This window comes from Drosophila montana, unplaced genomic scaffold, assembly GCF_035044405.1.
Source record: "Drosophila montana isolate Dmon_TW-CO22-7 unplaced genomic scaffold, ASM3504440v1 contig_3733_1, whole genome shotgun sequence".
NCBI lineage: Eukaryota > Metazoa > Arthropoda > Insecta > Diptera > Drosophilidae > Drosophila > Drosophila montana.
The window spans coordinates 12,454,309-12,471,492 of NW_026998620.1; the positions used below are offsets into that span (position 1 = coordinate 12,454,309).

General features: G+C 42.3%; 5 protein-coding genes across 8 annotated transcripts; 2 read left to right on the forward strand and 3 right to left on the reverse strand.

Moving 5' to 3' along the window:
- Positions 1 to 304: 304 nt before the first annotated feature.
- On the forward strand, positions 305 to 5,848 carry LOC135435941 (uncharacterized). The gene is made up of 2 exons (XM_064693224.1): positions 305 to 1,036; positions 3,700 to 5,848. The coding sequence occupies exons 1-2, from the start codon at positions 824 to 826 to the stop codon at positions 3,862 to 3,864; spliced, it is 378 nt and encodes a 125-aa protein (XP_064549294.1). The 5' UTR covers positions 305 to 823; the 3' UTR covers positions 3,865 to 5,848.
- On the reverse strand, positions 4,400 to 5,778 carry LOC135435940 (E3 ubiquitin-protein ligase TM129). The gene is made up of 2 exons (XM_064693223.1): positions 5,146 to 5,778; positions 4,400 to 5,083 (listed from the first exon to the last, which is right to left on the reverse strand). Exons 1-2 carry the CDS (start codon positions 5,776 to 5,778, stop codon positions 4,514 to 4,516), a joined length of 1,203 nt encoding a protein of 400 aa, XP_064549293.1. The 3' UTR covers positions 4,400 to 4,513.
- Positions 5,849 to 6,397: 549 nt separating the features above from the next.
- tub (tube) lies at positions 6,398 to 8,297 on the reverse strand. Its single transcript, XM_064693218.1, has 2 exons — positions 7,640 to 8,297; positions 6,398 to 7,579 (listed from the first exon to the last, which is right to left on the reverse strand). Exons 1-2 carry the CDS (start codon positions 8,097 to 8,099, stop codon positions 6,495 to 6,497), a joined length of 1,545 nt encoding a protein of 514 aa, XP_064549288.1. The 5' UTR covers positions 8,100 to 8,297; the 3' UTR covers positions 6,398 to 6,494.
- A 187-nt stretch (positions 8,298 to 8,484) lies between these two features.
- Positions 8,485 to 14,483, reverse strand: Cont (Contactin). 2 transcript variants are annotated; one of them, XM_064693216.1, is made up of 8 exons: positions 14,347 to 14,483; positions 12,606 to 13,645; positions 10,862 to 12,547; positions 10,629 to 10,795; positions 9,695 to 10,567; positions 9,463 to 9,631; positions 9,263 to 9,396; positions 8,485 to 9,199 (listed from the first exon to the last, which is right to left on the reverse strand). In XM_064693216.1, the coding sequence occupies exons 2-8, from the start codon at positions 13,540 to 13,542 to the stop codon at positions 8,900 to 8,902; spliced, it is 4,266 nt and encodes a 1,421-aa protein (XP_064549286.1). In that variant the 5' UTR covers positions 13,543 to 13,645; positions 14,347 to 14,483; the 3' UTR covers positions 8,485 to 8,899. The 2 variants fall into 2 exon arrangements, with proteins under 2 accessions (XP_064549286.1, XP_064549287.1); XM_064693217.1 differs by having other exon boundaries at positions 14,326 to 14,437.
- Positions 14,484 to 14,746: 263 nt separating this feature from the next.
- Yif1 (Yip1d-interacting factor 1) lies at positions 14,747 to 17,153 on the forward strand. Of its 3 annotated transcripts, none has more exons than XM_064693222.1 (4): positions 14,747 to 14,904; positions 15,258 to 15,832; positions 16,157 to 16,543; positions 16,602 to 17,153. In XM_064693222.1, the coding sequence occupies exons 1-4, from the start codon at positions 14,883 to 14,885 to the stop codon at positions 16,833 to 16,835; spliced, it is 1,218 nt and encodes a 405-aa protein (XP_064549292.1). In that variant the 5' UTR covers positions 14,747 to 14,882; the 3' UTR covers positions 16,836 to 17,153. The 3 variants fall into 3 exon arrangements, with proteins under 3 accessions (XP_064549292.1, XP_064549289.1, XP_064549290.1); XM_064693219.1 differs by having other exon boundaries at positions 14,754 to 14,931; XM_064693220.1 differs by having other exon boundaries at positions 14,754 to 14,916.
- The last annotated feature ends 31 nt before the right edge of the window (positions 17,154 to 17,184 follow it).

Sequence of the window (17,184 nt, forward strand, 5' to 3'; positions counted from 1 at the left end):
TTATATGTATATATTCACCTGTGTGAGTGTGTATGTGAACGAGTGTGTCGGTGTATTGTGTGCGAGTGTGTAGCCCACCTGTTTGGCTTTTCAGGAGCAATCACACGGTCTTGCGTTCACCGCAGTTGAAAGATTTCTTGCTGCTTTCTTTCGCTGCCGTCACACCAGCAACAACAACAACAACAACAACAACAGCGACAGCGACAACAACTACAACTCCAACGGGTTGCGTTTGTTCTTTGTGACTGAGCGTCCGTTGGGGGCCAAAGGCGGGCGCACTCATAACGTAACGAATCGCTGGAGCTGGGAGTCGTGTCGCTTCTCGACTCTGTATTGTTGCTGCTGTTGTCGTTGTCGTTGTTGTTGTTATTGCTTCTGCTGCCGCTGCTGCTGTTGTTGCTGTCGCCGTTGTCACTTGTGTGCGACGACAGCGACTACGGTTAATAACAACGTTGTGTCGGCAACTCCGCAGTCAGACGGGCACCGGCGACCAACACGCATCGGCAGCGACGCGTTGCTCTGATAAACGAGGCAACAAAGAATACGAAAAAAGTTAAAACAAAACAACAGCAAAAAAAAAAAAAGAAAACATATGTAGAAATACGCTAATACATATTGTATAGTTCCGTAGTATATATGTATGTACGCTTTGGTCGGCATCATTCGGGAGTTTCTCGGCATTATATCAAAGTAAACGAAAAATGAACTGATACCAAATCGAGTTGTTGTCGCAACTGCAACTGGCCACGTTTAACCACGATTGTCATTGAAAAGTGCACCAAACATCATCATTGAACAGTTAATACCCAGATCCTTGAGCAACATGAGCAACACTATGACGGCCGCCCATGAGCCGACCATGCACTATCTGGACAGCATCTTGAATGAGGAGGAGAAGCGCTGCGATCAATACTCGCATCAATGGCGCAATTTCACAATATCACGTTCGGGCCGCTTCAGGTCGAAGAACAAGAAACGCGATGTCGTCGATGGAAAACTATTCGATGGCTCTCACAATGGCAAGGAAAATGATAAGGTGCGTTCAGTGTTCCTTTTAACCCAGCTTTCTGTAGTGGCCCATTTTCATTTTCATTTTCATTTCATTGCTTATCAGCAGACACTCCAAAAATAGACTATATATACATATATATATATATATATGTACATATATCAATGACAACAATATCGCGATCAGTATTGTAAATTGTGTGCGTGCACGTTAACGTGATTTATATAAGTATATATATATATGTATATATATTAATCTAGCAACGTCGTGGGTCTTAACGGTCTTTTGGCTCGAAAGTCCAAACGTCAGATATAAGTTTTGCTGTGTCTTTTTCATGTGAATTGAACAAACAACAACAGCAATAACAGAAGAAAAAAAAACGGAAATGCTCATTAATAATAAACGGAAGTTGTTTTATTATGATAAGACGGCGTGCAGTCAGCTCTATGATGATGATTATGGGCTCTGCTGCTGCTCTCTGCTCTGCTCTCCTAAATATAGCACTCAATGTCACAGGAATCTGTATTCCAATTGATGACAAATTTTCACTTTTTCCTGGGATATATGCAAAAATTAACAAGTGTTTTACGTGTTCGATGCTTAAGGCCAAGAGTAGAGATACAATTGTGAAATATTTATACAAAAACCTCTTAACGTTAGTCATTCGTAATAAAAGCAATTAGGAGAAGTGTTGCTCGGATGAAGCTTAAACTCGTTTATGAACACAAGTTAAAAGGTTGCCAAGCTAAAATATAAATCAAGCACAAGCGCTCTTAGTATCTAGTATTGGCCATACAATAGCGTATCCCAACTCCATATGCCTGGGCTAAAATCACTTATAGATATGGCGTAGCTAGTGCAAAATAGTCTTGCTTGCAATTTGGCTACTATAAAACAGATAAGATTATAAAGGGTACTTTTGCTGCTATCAAATTCATAGCCTTGACTGCAATTTTCCATTTAAACTATCTGCGTCGCAGATCTTTGCCCAAGTACCTAACATTTTGTAAGTTCCTATGCCAGCTAAATGCCCCCAATAAAAGGGTTATATACTTTTGAATTATAAGAAAAAGTACCATAAAACGCAGTCAGAAAATGGCTTCAAAGTAAAAAAATTATTAAAAATAAGTATATAAAGTAAACAAAAAACAGAACTCGCCCGTGTGCAAGCCAAAATAAGTAAGATCAATGTGTTTTTTATGCATATACATGTAAAAACATATATATATATATATATATATATATTTATTTATGTACATGTATGTATGTATATAGACAGCGACCGATAAACACACCTTTCTGGAAATTTTATACACCTGTGTTTGTTTGGCGCCACCGTAAGATGAGTAAAACGACCGAAAATTTACCATATTGTCATATAATACACATTCGAATATCGTTTATAAATATGTATGTATGTATATGCAACTATCTACACGGCGCACAACGAAACCAAATATGTCGCAGGGGCGACATCAAAAAGTTGTATTGGACGGCACGCGAATCTTGTTAAATTTGGCAACTCAACCGGCCAGCCAGCCAGCCAGTCAGCCGGTCGGTCAGTGGAGAAGGGGTAATGCCACGGCACGACCTGTGGGCCAGCTGGGAGCGAGGGTGTGTTCCTTTCTGGCCTCTTACGCAACAAATGCAGTGACCGATCGATCGATTGCCAACAGCCACGCAGTGGTTGGCGCGTCATTGTCGTCTGTGCATTGAACTTGGCTAATGTTACTGGGAAACAAAAACAAATAAGTATCTCGCTTTGTTTTATTATACCAGTTAAAGCAAATTCAGATTGGTCATTTTTGGCTGTTTAAAAAGGTCTCAAGCCGTGAATTCTGGTTGTACCACATGTCGTATGAATAATTTAAAACAAAAATTACCGAAAAAAGTTGAAAACATGCCCACAACAATTTTCAAGCTGTGCAAATTTAAACAAGGATTTCAGCTAGAAGCAAAGCTTTCTAAGAATTTCGTTGTTTACCTTTAATATAAAACTAGACCAGTTTTTAACAGTTTCTTTACCCCAAAAACTAACCAGTATTTATAGATCTCGTGACGTGGTCTTGGCTTAAAGTATAACAAAGAAAAGCCCCTGTCTGGTCTAAATATCCGTGTTTATATACAATGATAATAAAGCATGAATTATGGCCAAGGTTTTACCAACTAAAGCACTCAAACAATATTGTATGTACCTATATCAGATATTGCAAAATTTTCTTCTTTGCGTTTTAACAGCGCAAAAACCTTATCAAGCAACAACAATAGGAAAAGCAACAACAAAGACAAACCTTTTTTTGTGCTTTTATTGTTATACATATAGGGAAAAACACCTATGTATATACGTACATATACATCATATAGGTAAGTGGTTGTGCACGCTTCGACTGTTGTGTTGCCGCCAATTGTCAAAAAAAAAAAAACAGCTCCAGCAGAGAATTATACATGTATATATATATAAATATTCGTATGTATTTAGTGCATGTCGATAGCATGTATTTGATTAAAATCAGGTGCTAAATCAAAAATATGACTTTGGAACATGTCTTTTGATTACTTTTTGAAAGTCAGTTTCTCTGATTGCTGGCAGCCAAATGAAACCCTAATCTAAATAGACTTCAAATGGTAGCTGATAGTGTTTAAAGAGTGGTTGACTATATGTTAAATTTATTATATCTCTTCTATTGCAGATTTCAGCGCGCAATACAACCAGCGCCATGTCCAAATCATCCTGCTCATATAATACAAATACAACAACTGGCGGCAGTGCAGCGACAACAACAGGATCGTCATCGGTGCGAAGTCAACGTGACAAAACGGAGAGCTATAAAAGTTTTTACGAAACAAATTTATAGATAGTGTCGGGGGCTATATACATTCTGACATATGCATGCATTTGCGTATATATATAAAGCCTTTAAATATATATATATATATATATAGTATATATGTATAACATTTGTATTACGCTTTATTAAATCAACCTAAGAGTTTATTGCACAACGTGTAGACTATATAAATGTGCAAAATTCGCAACAAAAAAACAAAAGAACACGAAGAAAAAAACAGACAAGAACTGCAACAACACAGGAGAAGACTAATTTTTTGCGCAGGCTGCTTGATAAAGATTATTTTGTGTGTTTTTGTTTAGTTTTCTGCTATTTAGTTTTAGTTGAGTATAGAACAGATTGGGCGCTAGCTTAGACATTCTCTAAATATATATAAACATATAAACACATTTATATATATATATAGATCGATTGTACTTACATATATAAAGTAAATGTATGAACATTATTATCTCTTTCTTGCTTAGATTGTACAAGTATTAAAACGTGATAATTGCACTAAATCGCATATGCATATCTTTAACTATACATATTACAATAGTATATATATACATATGTATATTTGTCTTAACTTTAGTAAAAATTCAATGCTTAAAACATAATCAAATAAAGCATAAGGTTCCTTTTCCTTAAACGTTTCATTCATTTAACTAAATCATAAGGCGTCATCGTCGTTTTCGTTGGTGGCCACTGTCGCTCTTATATAGCTCACATCTAGCACACAGAATTTGGCACGACACATGGGACATGTGCACTTCTGTTCTAGCCATACCTCACGATCGATGTCACTCTGACGGGCTGCAAACCAGCGCGCCAAGCACTCCACACACCACATGGGCCGACAATAGCAATTGGAGCAGCATGCCTCATCTGTTAGAGGCGCGCCTGCCCGATTCAAATCGGAGCATTGCTTGTTTATTTTGATGTTGGGCTCGGCTAGCATGCAGGCAAAGCACTTGTCTGTAATGGGCTCTGAGCTGAAGATTGGATTGAGGGCCACCTGCGTTTTGAATACATCCACAAACCGATCGATGACGCTTCGATGGAATTGTATGTTAGAGGGTATGGTAATAGGACGTCTTAGGCGATCCTCCAAGCTCCGAAATTCTAATGCATTGATGCGAATGTTAAAATCGGAAACGCCTTGACGCATCGGTCGCACAACAATGCTAATCATTTGCAAGGTATCGTTTTGATCGTGGTGTGATATATTGTAAGTTTCCGCCTTCAAAGAAGTTATTTAGTTATCTAGAAATTATAGAAATTTGGGGAGCACCCGATACATACCTTGGCAACGCTGAGTGAAGTGTTGGCTTGGTGCGCAAAGTTGACATTATACATGGTTGTTTTGATAATCCAGTTCTCTGTGGCAATCACCATGCTAATGGAGTTGAGTTTCTTTTTGTAAATATCCTGGCGACGGAACTCGGTGCCAATGTCGCTGGCTACGACGCTGTAACTGCCTGGAGTATTCGAGTATTTGGCCAGTGTTTTGTTTATGGGATGTCGGCGCCAGTTTTGCTGATGCCAATTAAAGATTAGAGCCGGCACGGCTAACACAGCCAGCACACTGAAGCGTTGCGCCATTTTCCAGGTGAGTGTTTTAAAGGCCACTGCCTCCTGTGGCATGGGAAAATCCGGGTCAAGCTCATTATCCTCGAGCGGTTGTTGTGTGGCAAAAACTGAAAACTTCAATCTGTGTATGAGGAAATATGTGACGGGCAGGCAGCTGTGTACGAAGAGATTGAGTGATGTGCGGCGCAAATGGTAGCCAACAAAATCACGATATTCCTCTCCCAGGAATCGCGAGAACACCTGCTCAATCGTAAAGCCCAGACGCTGAAATTCCTCGGGCGGATAAATGACGCACATGCACAATAGGAAGTAGAACAAATTGAAGAGCAGTTCCGACTCATCCATGTTGCGAAAAATTTTGAAAAATTCAAGTAAAACCAGTAATAAAATATACAAGTCCAGGGTCTAAATTAGAGATGCGCAATTGTTGTTGATGTGTCGCGTACACAGAGTTGCATTCGCTGTTGTCGATAAATCGATTTGTTTGATTTTCCGTTTTTGTTTGAGCGCGACTGACATATTCCTGTCAATTTCAAATTGTATTATTGTTCCTCGGTTGATCATAGCTGAGGGTATCCTGATGATTTTTTGAAATCCTCAGTGCTATCAAAAGTGGTAGCAGCGGAATAAGGTATATACCATAATCCATTATGAAATCAATGGCGGAGATTATGAAAACCATACTTCGGTGTTATAAATGTATATTTTTTGTAAAATTGTTTTAATACAAAACTTGCTTTGATTGATTGCTTGATTTGTGCTATAGTTTAATGATGAAAACAAATGCAAATATGTAATCTTTTGCGTCAAATGGATATATAACATTCCATTGGGTGTCATGGAAGCTGAGTCTGATTTAGAGCGATATGTTAAATTAGGCAGTTAACAAATTGCGTTAGAATTTTTCTTATGCGGACATTATATACATTACTCTATATCTATATCATTAGTATAACAAACCACATCCATTTATGACCACTATATTAGTGCTTAACGGAATGTGTGTGTGCGTGGGTGTGGCTTGCAAAAAGTAAACTAGTGCGTATTAGTGGACGGTTACTCTACTGCTGGAGTTCACTCAGATTCGGAATGTTGTTGGTGTAATCATCATTGGAGGCCGAACTGGAGTCGTTGGTAAACTCAAAGCTATTCTCGCCGCTGGTACAGGTAACTGTTGTCAGACTGGAGTCATTATTAGAGGTCTGATGATCGGAATTGCTCAGATTTGGCAGTGACACATCCGCCTCTTCGTCATCTACATCCACCACATCATCATCGTCATCGTCGTCTTCTTCTTGCTCGTCGTCATCATTACTCAGGCTATTTGTGCCGATGCTGTTGTTGTCCGCATTATCGTCGCGAGCCTTGGCTCCATTGCCATCTAGCTCCCCAGCCCCGCTGACAGTATTCAAATTTAATGCGCTTATCGCTGGCAAATTATTGTAGCTAGCTGTGCTCATATCTGGTACTGTTTTCGTAGCGGTCGATTTTGATGTTATTGCTGTCGCATCAGATGCGCCGCTTATCTCACAGCTGGAATTTTCAATTAAAAGCGTTATCAATGGCACATTTGGTATGGTCGCTGTTGATGTGCTTGCACTACTGCGGCCATTGCTGCCGATGTCCGAATTGCCAGCATCCAGCGTCGTGGATGTTATTGCCATTAATACTGCCTCGGAGCTGCCATTGAGTATGGATAGGTGTGGTATATTTTGCGGCTGCAGTGTTTGATCGCTTGAAGACGCCAGCTTTTTGCTGCTTGCATTGAGAATTGATAGATTGGGCACGTTGGCTGTGTGTGAGGCAGATGGGACATTGCTTGCAGTTGTGGATGCGACATTGCTGGCCGTGGCTTTCAGCAGACGCGAGGATCGTGCGGCTCGTGGTGGAGGTACGGGCACTGTGCTGGATGTGCCATTCTCAAGCTGCTGCGGCACGCTCTTGTCACGTCTAACCATATGCTTATCGAAGTAATCCAGATTCATGCCAGTACCACGAGCTTGTTCAGCGGCTGCATTCAATGCGGATGTATTGGGCTGGTAGCTGGCACCGTCCTCCACGTCCATGTCCTCGCTGAGATCTTCACTGCACAAATCCAAGCTGATGTGCGCTGCAGGTCCATCGGTGGGACGATCTGGTTTCGGCTCTAAAACAGTGTAAAACCTGTTAGATATGGGTAAATTAAAATATTGCTTACGCTACTTACCATTCAGGAAATGCAATGCGACAAAATCGGCAGCGCTGTAGATCTCGGCATGCACGAGCAATTGCAACAACACACCCACTGTGGGGCGTTCGTTAAGTTTGCCTGAGGTTTTCCACTCGTCGATCATTACCTGTGATATGCTTTGGCCGGGCGTTAAGCGTTCTGCGGTGCCATCAATCAGACTTATTTGTTGGGCTGTATATTTAAGTCCCACCTTGGCAGCGATTTCCTGATAGTTGAGCGCACCCGGTGCGCTGCAGGCCTGCGCATCCAGGCGCTTCGGTATGATGGACATTAGCTTGCGCCAGCAGCCGTTCACATCGAGAATTGTGGCCAACTTGTATATGTCGTTGTCATCGACACGCCGCAGTTCCGTGCAGCGCGTATATTTTGAATATATGGGAACAGTGCTTGTGGTGGTACAAACAACCGCCCAACCGTTTGCTTTTGCCATATCCATTTTGTTTTGGTTGGTGAATCCTTTAACTTTACCACGAGCGAACTTCTTTTGAGTGGAGGGAGCTGTTTTCTGACTGTCACGTGTGCCGTTATAAAAGCATTTTATATTTACTAGCGTTTCGTTGCTCTTGCGTTTTCACTGAATTTTCCTATGAGCCATCATCATTGGTTTCTCCGCACACACATATATGTATAAAAATACATATGGAATTGCCGATGTGATCAGCTGTTTAAAATTTTAGAGTTGCTCTATCGATGAGTAATCGATAACAGCGACTTCACAGCAATCGCTCAGCACTGAGCGCTCCAATATTTCAAATTACAGTCTTAAATTCTATTATTTTAGAATTGATTTTAATTTTTATTTTAAACAAGCTGTTCAAATATTTGTATAATGGACACAATTACATTCAATACATTGTATAAGTGTATGCTTAAAAAATCATAAACAAGGACGAACAAACACAGATAAGGTCGTAAAATGGATAGACAGCTTTTTGCTTATGCTAATTATAAAACTTTCGTTGGTAATTTCAAAATAAAACATACATATACATATGCTATATACTATAAAAGATTTGTGTGCTTACATTGCTTCAATTCATATGCTCTACTTATGTTTTATATATTTAAGGTCACTTTCTTATTTGTTTCGCATATGTTCAATTCGCTGAGGTTTCGCTAGTAGACGGAATGTTTGCTGATTTATATCTAAACGAGACTCTTGAGTTTGTGTGTATTTTGTAAAGCTGTACGCTTTGCCAAAAAACTCGGACGGTTTGATTTCATATTTCCTTATTACTAATTATTGGCGTTAGTATAAAAAAAGGTTGTGATAAACAATAACACACTCATGATCAGCGCGGTATTGATGTTGTGGCCGTGTCGCGTATTCGCTGCATTGCGTGTTGTCTTCCCCATTTGGAAGCGCAGAGTGGGACTGGACATGCGCCCATCGCCGCCATTGCTAAAGGCAAGCACACGCATATTGTAGCTCTTACCGGGCGTCAGTGTGTTGATGAAGACCTCGAGTTTCTGTCCAATAGGCACAATTGTATTGTTGGCAGTGATCATATTTTGATCTGTCTCCCAAATGCGTACCTGCCAAAAAGAGAAAGACATTTTATATATGGTTGCCAGAAGCACGTTCACGGGCTTTTATACCTTATAGCCCTCAATGGGCTCCTCATCTTGCGCCGGTGATACATAACGCCACACAACGCGCACCGTGGACGGATTTATGCCATAGACATGCACTGAAGACGGCGGCTTCTGTGGTGCCTTGCGATATGTGCGTTCTATTATAAATAAAATAAAACGTTAAATATTTGTGGACCTAAATGCTTTTGCTAAATTGAAGGCACCTTCGAAACGTTCGCTTTCGGGACCCTCGCCGGCCGCATTGTATGCCATGACCTTCACAAAGTAATACGTATCCGGCTGCAGACCCACAATAAGCGCCCAGGGGCGTGTGGTACGCGATAAATAGTAGACGGCATCCTCTTCCTGATGCGTGGTTTTCCAATATTTTAACTGAAGTAATAAACGTATATAGTAAAGAAACTATAGCAACACAATTTATAAGCTTTAACTTACCCTATGACCTATTAGCTTGCCGCGTATATTCTCACGAGACATGTCAATGGGACTCCACGATACATTGAAACAGGTAGAATTGTAGGCCAGTGCAAATGGTTTCTGTGGCGCCACTTGTGGCATATCCTCGGCAGAGTGTATGACAACCGTTTTGCTTATGGGTCCCGCGCCAACGCTGTTGATTGCTTGCACTCTCACCTCGTACTCGGTATAATAGTTATTGAGCGGAATGTTAACCACGGCCACGCCTACGTTTTCTTGTTTCTTTCTTACATCCGTGGCCCAATCGAGGGCACCCTTTAGCTTCCAAAATACTTTGTAATGTATGCCATGACTATGTTGCTCCTGTGGCAACAACGGCTCCCAGGTAATGGTCAGATCGCCAATCTTGCCGCCACCACCGCTCACTTTCCGTGGGGCAATATATGGTATATCGTCGTAGGTGCTGTAGATGGGCGATGGGGCCGAGGGTGTGCCAATGCCCAGATCATTGACGGCCGTGACGCTGAACTCGTAGGAAGACCATGGCGTTAAGTCCCCGACCTCAGTCTGCTGGCGCGATGTATAACGATCTACCTCGCGCGGCTTCTGATGCATGGAAACGTTGGCCCAAGTGCGATTCCAGTTGGTGCGGCCAAGTACATGGTAGTAGAGTATGGGACGACCATTATTTACGCCATCCACCCACTCAATGATGGCCTTGGTCTTGCCAATCTCAATCACCTGCACCCCGCCTGGAGCACCAGGAGCGCCCTGAATGATAACATTTGTCGTGGTGCTAATTTCATTGACAGCTGATTTGACGACGCACTCGTAATCGCCAGAATCGCGCATCGTTGTGTTGTGCACCGTCAAGCTGTTCCAATCGACAACCTGCGAAGGCATTTATAGAGAGAGTTTATAAATTTTAGATATGGCGTAAGGTTGGACATACAATGCGCTCGGTGCCGTCGTGATTATTGCGTAATATTTCTCCATTATGCTTCCAAACATAGGCAATGTCCAGCAGCTCATCGTAAGCAGCCTCGCAGTGCAGATATATAAGGTCATGCTCCTTGGAAACAATGCGCTCCGGTGGCTTCTGTACAAAGCGAATTTCCTCTACAAAAATATATGAATGTATGTTCAGATACTGCAGTGCTTCTAATATTCACAATTATAACTTACGTAGCACAATAACTCGAGCATGCGACTCATCCGATCCTGCCTGATTGGAGGCTACGCACGTATACATGCCCTCATCATCGCGGGATGTGGGTGCTATTGTGAGAGTTCCGCTGGGCAAAATGCGTCGATGTCCACCGGAGCCCAGCAATTGACCATCCTTTTTCCATTGGAATTTGGGACGTGGGGCAGCCTCTGGATCACAAACAATAGTCGTATTGCCATTGTAAACAGCATAGATCTCCGATTCGAGTGGATGCTTATTAAACGATGGCTTCATGGACAGCACACGCAACTGAGCCGAGCTGTAGGATGTCTTCAGCTGATTCTGTGCACCACACTGGTACATGCCCTCATCTTTGTCCTTCTCAAGGAATTTAATTGTAAGCACATTGTCCTGTATAACATAGCGGTCTCGATTGATGCTCAAAGGATCAAGACGCTCGCCGTTCTTATACCAAGTGTAGTTGGCATCGGGTATGGCAAAGGCTTCACAAATGAAGGTCACATCACTGTTGTAGTCCTTGATCATGTCCTTAAGCGGTATGGTGAATTCAGGTCGCATTTGTATATTGATATAAATGGACTTTTCCAGAGTCTTACGCGGATTGGTAATACTGCACGTGTACTGGCCATTATCATTGGTCGTTGCATTCCTAATGATCAGAACGCGTCCATAGCTGGTCGTGTAGGAATTGCGCTGCAGCGGCTGGCCATTGCGCGTCCAGTTGTACGAAGGTATAGGATAGCCAAAAGCCATGCATTCCAAACGAATCTCTTCGCCGGCAACTGGAGCCTCCGGAAAGACTTTGGGAAAAGTATTGGCAAAGATCAGCGCCTGATAGTTGCTGTTGGGCGTCACGCGCAGCGGGAAGAAGGGTCCATTGCGACCCGTGTCTGAGACTAGGGTTTGCACAGTGCACGAATAATTGGCACGATCTACGGTCTCAATAAACGAGAAGTAGAGGGCACCATCGTAAGAGACAAATACTCGCTGATCCTCCTCCACGAAATTGGGGAAATAATCACGTGCCCAATAGTATTTGATAGCCGGGTAATGCTGCGGCGGATCACAGAATATGGACTTGCCCCAGTTCATTTCACTCGATTCCGCCGAACGCTTCAAATTGAATTCCATGATGAAACCAAAATTAAGATGCGCACTCTCCGAACGGATGCGACCAAATTTGTTTTGCGCAATGCAATGATACGCGCCCTGATCCAGAGCCTGCTTGGGCTCATATATAATCAAATTGCCACCCGATATGGTATAGCGATCTTCCACCAAGGGATCAATCCGATGGTATTCCAACGTATCGTTCACATAGACCTCGCGAAACCACTCGTAGGTGGGCGTCGGATAGCCTCCAGCCAGGCAGCTCAGCGAAACATCGTTGATCAACCGATTCTTGTTCACATCAAAGGTTGTGTCATTCGGCTGCTTTACAAAGTACGGGCCACGTGGTATGCGCTCCAGATCGCGTATGTCCAGGCCATAGGTATAGGGGCGTTTATCATCCAGTTTTGTATTGACATTGTCCGGGCTGTAAAGCGCCTTCGACTCGCAAATAAAGAGATTCAGTTCAATTTCGTACGCAGGCATAAACATCCAGCGATCGCGTTTTTTCGAATAAGCATAGACCACACGATCCCGCAAATAGCCATTATCTCCATAGGGCTGATTTGGACCTGTAATGGAGAAATGATATTAATGTATGTATTTGCAATTTTTGATTTTTCTTCATACCAAAGTAGCCACGCAGATTGTTTTGATTCCGCTGATTCACATTCGTTGTACCCGTCAGCGAATTGTAGTACTGATTGGGATTATTATTAAAATTGCGATTGTTTGGATCGTTTTGCACAAGGAAACGATTGTCAATCAGATCCTCGTTTTCGAGCGCCTGCTGCTCATCGAAGGCAAAAGAGTCTTCAATTTGCACCAGCTGCGTATTGTCATCATTCACCCAGTTTTGGGGACCCGTTTGGCGTGCCGAGATAAAGAAACGATTTTGTCGCTGATTCTGCAGGATTAATTGCTTTAAGATAAACGAATGCTTCTCCACATTGTCTACATTCAGCAAATCTGCCGTGTAGGCCTTGCATATCTTCTTCGCCTCAGCCCAGTTGCGTTTGGGGGAGCGTATAAAGCGATAGCATGTCTGCCGGAATGATACCCAATGCTCGGGACAAAAGTTATCCTCATCGGTGAACATGTCCCTATAGCCGATACCTGTCTTGCTGGTCACAGTGTTTCGATTGAAGGGATCGTATTGGGGTCCCACGTTGTTAATGCTACCTGGTCCGCCAATGTTGCTGCCAGACCCCACCAATGGACGATTACCGTCGTAATTGTTGTAGCCATTATAGTTATTTGGATTTAGCCCGGCGCCTCCATAATTTGGGTTACTTGGCTGATTGTTGAAATCCAGCAACGGATTATCGTATTGTGTGCTGTCGGGATTTTGTTGTTGGCCCGTATACAATGGATTATAGCGAGGCGAATAATCCTTGTTATAACTGGGCTGATATGACTGGGGCTGTTGCAGCTGCGTCGGCGACTGTGGCTGGCCCTGCTGTTGCTGCTGCTGTTGTTGCAAGTCGCTGGGCAGTTGTGCCCTGCCCGTTGCCAGCAGCAACAATTGCACTAGCCAGCAGACTAGTAGCCTGCTGCATGTTGACATAGTGACTTGGTTTCGTTTTAGTAGGAGCTCGATATGAGAACTCTTCCAGCTGGCGTTGTGTCGAAGACTAAAGGCACATTTTCGTATTGGAAATTCGTAGAGTCTATAAATAAATAACAATAGACAATGTTTATTTGCAATAATCGATTTATGAACAGTGAATATAAACAAATCAAGAGATCAGTTCTATTAGTCAGACCTCTAGCGGTTGTATTAGTAAGCGCACACATACACATACAAGTGTACAGTGCAAGCTCTCAATAACCGACAGTTACGGTTCCAGTTTTTTATGCTGCTTAGACAAATGTTCGCTAAGAACATATGTTGCAAAAATAGGCTAAAATGATAACGACTAAAATAATTGACAGAACAAGATGTTCGGTCAAGAGAGCTGTACGTTAGTCAAGCTTCCACTGTACATGAGCATGTAGAAGATCAAATGTGTTTGTGTGTGTGCTGCTGCTGCTTTAGGCGTGGTCTCGAGCTTGTGTGTGTATAATTACAAAACAATTAATTAAACTAACAAACATATTTAACATAAATAAAATTGAATGGTACATTTACTGTTTTAATTATATTTTTAGTCACTTTTTCTTGATATATAGCCTAAGAAAGTTGGCAGGGCCGCCGCCCAACTTGAGCAAAGCTGCGCTTAGTCAAACAACCAAAGCCCAACCACACCTTAAATTTAGAGCCACGATTTTATGTGCTCGTAAAGGCACTTGGCCAAGTTTATTATCAATTTAAAAACATATTTTCTCCCGAATTTTAAGTTGCACTAACCAATGTGCATTAATTACTCACAAAACACTTGTAAATTAAGGCTGTATAAAATAAAAACAAAAACTAGACACAACTCCGACAAAGCCACGATTAGCTAGGCGATAAGCGATAACAATCGCATGCGACTCCTGTGTAAGAGTTGCCAGCACATTGCATAATTTTTAATTTGCGATTATGTTAGCATGACACTTTCAATTCTTAAAACACACACACATGCCCATAAATTCTAACACATTTTTTATCATCTAATTAAATTTTTGTGTTTAAATTATAAGCACAAACTAAATTACGAAAATTGACTAATTTAGCTTTGCTATTAACTGAACTGAGCCAACCAATAAGAATTTAAGGGCCAACATACAGCTAAATTTATTTTACATTCGATATTTGTACACCGATACTTATCGATGTTTCAACAACAAACCCGTCGTGTACTTAACGAATTTCATCCGAGTGGTGATGTGTAATAAACCAAAGTTTTGCTGATATTTCAAATAAAAACAGAGCTATTTATTCAACAAAAAACACAGCAAGTGACAGGGCCCAACATAAAAGAGATGAACTATAATCCAAATGCGGGTATACGGAATCGTAAGTGGGAAAATTGTAAGGAACAAGCTATGGCTACGCAAGTATACCACGAAGGCAGCTGCTGCCAATGCCGCCTCTGCTGCCGCTGCTGCGACAGCTTATGCTGCTGCTGCAGAATGCCGCAGCTGGCGGCTGTTTTAGTTGCCTCTCGTATTCAATTGTTGAATTCTTTGAATTGACTACCACAGCCTGCATTACTAATTTTGTTGCGTTTATAGTTTGTTTACTGCGTGTGTAGCTTGATTTTACCTTTTTCCCCTAACACTTCACCCATCCCACCAATCCCATTGGAATTGTCAATAACTAGTTGCAATTTTCTCTTTCTGCTTAACCAAAAATAGCACAAGGCGGTGGACGTGCACGCCCCATTAAACGGGTGAGCGATTTGAATGCTATGGGCCCAACGGCACCAATGCCAAGTGGCTCTGCTTTTATGACACCAACGGCTGCACCCACCATGTTCGATCCCAATATGTACGGCGGACCGGCCCCACAGCAGGTCAACAGTTATGGCTACAATGCAGCACCACCGCCAGCGGCACCAGTACAGCAACAGCAACAGCAACAACAAAACTATGGATATCCACCGGCAGAACAACAGCCAATGCAGCCGCAGGCAAGTGCACCACCTGGTCCGGTCTCATATGGCGTGGGCGCGCCACAGCCGCCGCCGTATGGTGTTGCTCCCGGGGCGATGCCAGGCGGTCAGTATCCACAGTTTGCGATGTTCCAACAGCCCATTGTGCAGGACATGGCCATGCAGTATGGCCAGCGTCTGGCCGACCAAGGCAAGCAGCTTGTGGAGAATCAGTTCGAGAAGTGGGTGCCCGTGGCCAAACTAAAGTACTATTTTGCCGTAGATAATGCCTATGTGGGACGCAAGCTACGTTTGCTCTTCTTTCCTTATATACACAAGGTAAGTTAGGCATTCGAATTGCACCGATTGGTGCAAATGGGAGGCTGATTGGATTAACACACTGTTCCCACAGTCTGTTAAGGCCCTTATAGTCACTAAATACCTGTTAACAGCGCCGTGCAAATAGAGATGGTTGCGTGTCCAACACTCACGAAACCCAATTTAAAGCGCACGAACTTTGTAAATTTTAATTTTCTTTTCAATTGAAATCACAAATGATTAAATTTTTGAAGAATCTTTTTTTGAGTTGTGCGTGCAACTAATTAGCTTAATGTTAATGACTGTGTTGGACCGGTGTTAAACTTTTATATATTTCTTTTACAGGACTGGTCCCTGAAATACGATCAGGAGCATCCCGTGCAGCCGCGCTATGACATAAATGCACCAGATCTTTATCTGCCAACTATGGGCTATATAACGTATGTGATTGTTGCCGGCTTGCTGTTGGGCATGCAGAATCGCTTCTCGCCCGAACAGCTGGGCATCCAGGCATCCAGTGCGCTGGCATATAGCATTTTCGAGCTGGTCATCTACTCCATTTCTTTGTATGTGATGAATGTAAAGACGAGCCTTAAGACTTTGGATTTGCTGGCGTTTACGGGCTATAAATATGTGAATATAGTCGTCTGCCTGCTGATGAGCGCGATGTTCTTTCGCTCTGGCTACTATATTGCACTGGCGTATACCAGCTTCTCCTTTGGTTTCTTTCTGGTGAGTATCATTGGCTATGTAAAAAGGTCATCAATTATTGATATCAACTCTTTTACAGCTGCGCACGCTGCGAACGAAATTGTTGCAGGATAATACGCCGCCTGCGCCCAGCGGTGCCATTAACTATGATCCCTATGGCAATCCCCAGCAGTTCGATTATAGCGGCGGTCGCAAGCGGAAGCTCTACTTCCTTTTCATTGTGGTTGCCGGCCAGATATTGTTCGCGTTTCTGCTCTCTAAGCATTTGTATCTGCCCGGTGTGGATCCGTTGGCCACGCTAAAGGCGCTATAAAAATCTTTAGTATAATTTTTGAAACTCATTTAACTAACCGTAGCAATGAAAGACACACACCACTGCATGGGTGTGTGTGAGTGTGCGTGCATCTGTGCGAAGTACACTAACCCTCAAAATCGATGTGTTAAATTTTTTTAAATACCAATGCAAAATCATTTCCAAAATGTTAAATCGTCTTAGTAGTTTATGTGGTTAGAGAGACTTAAAGTTCGCGAAACATCCAATTGAGATTTGCAGTAGGTGATGAATAAACATATTTTTGTTAATAACAAAATGAATACATTTTATAAATAAACAACGCTTGAAAAAACAGAATATTTCTTTTATAGAATTAGTTAAAAACTAT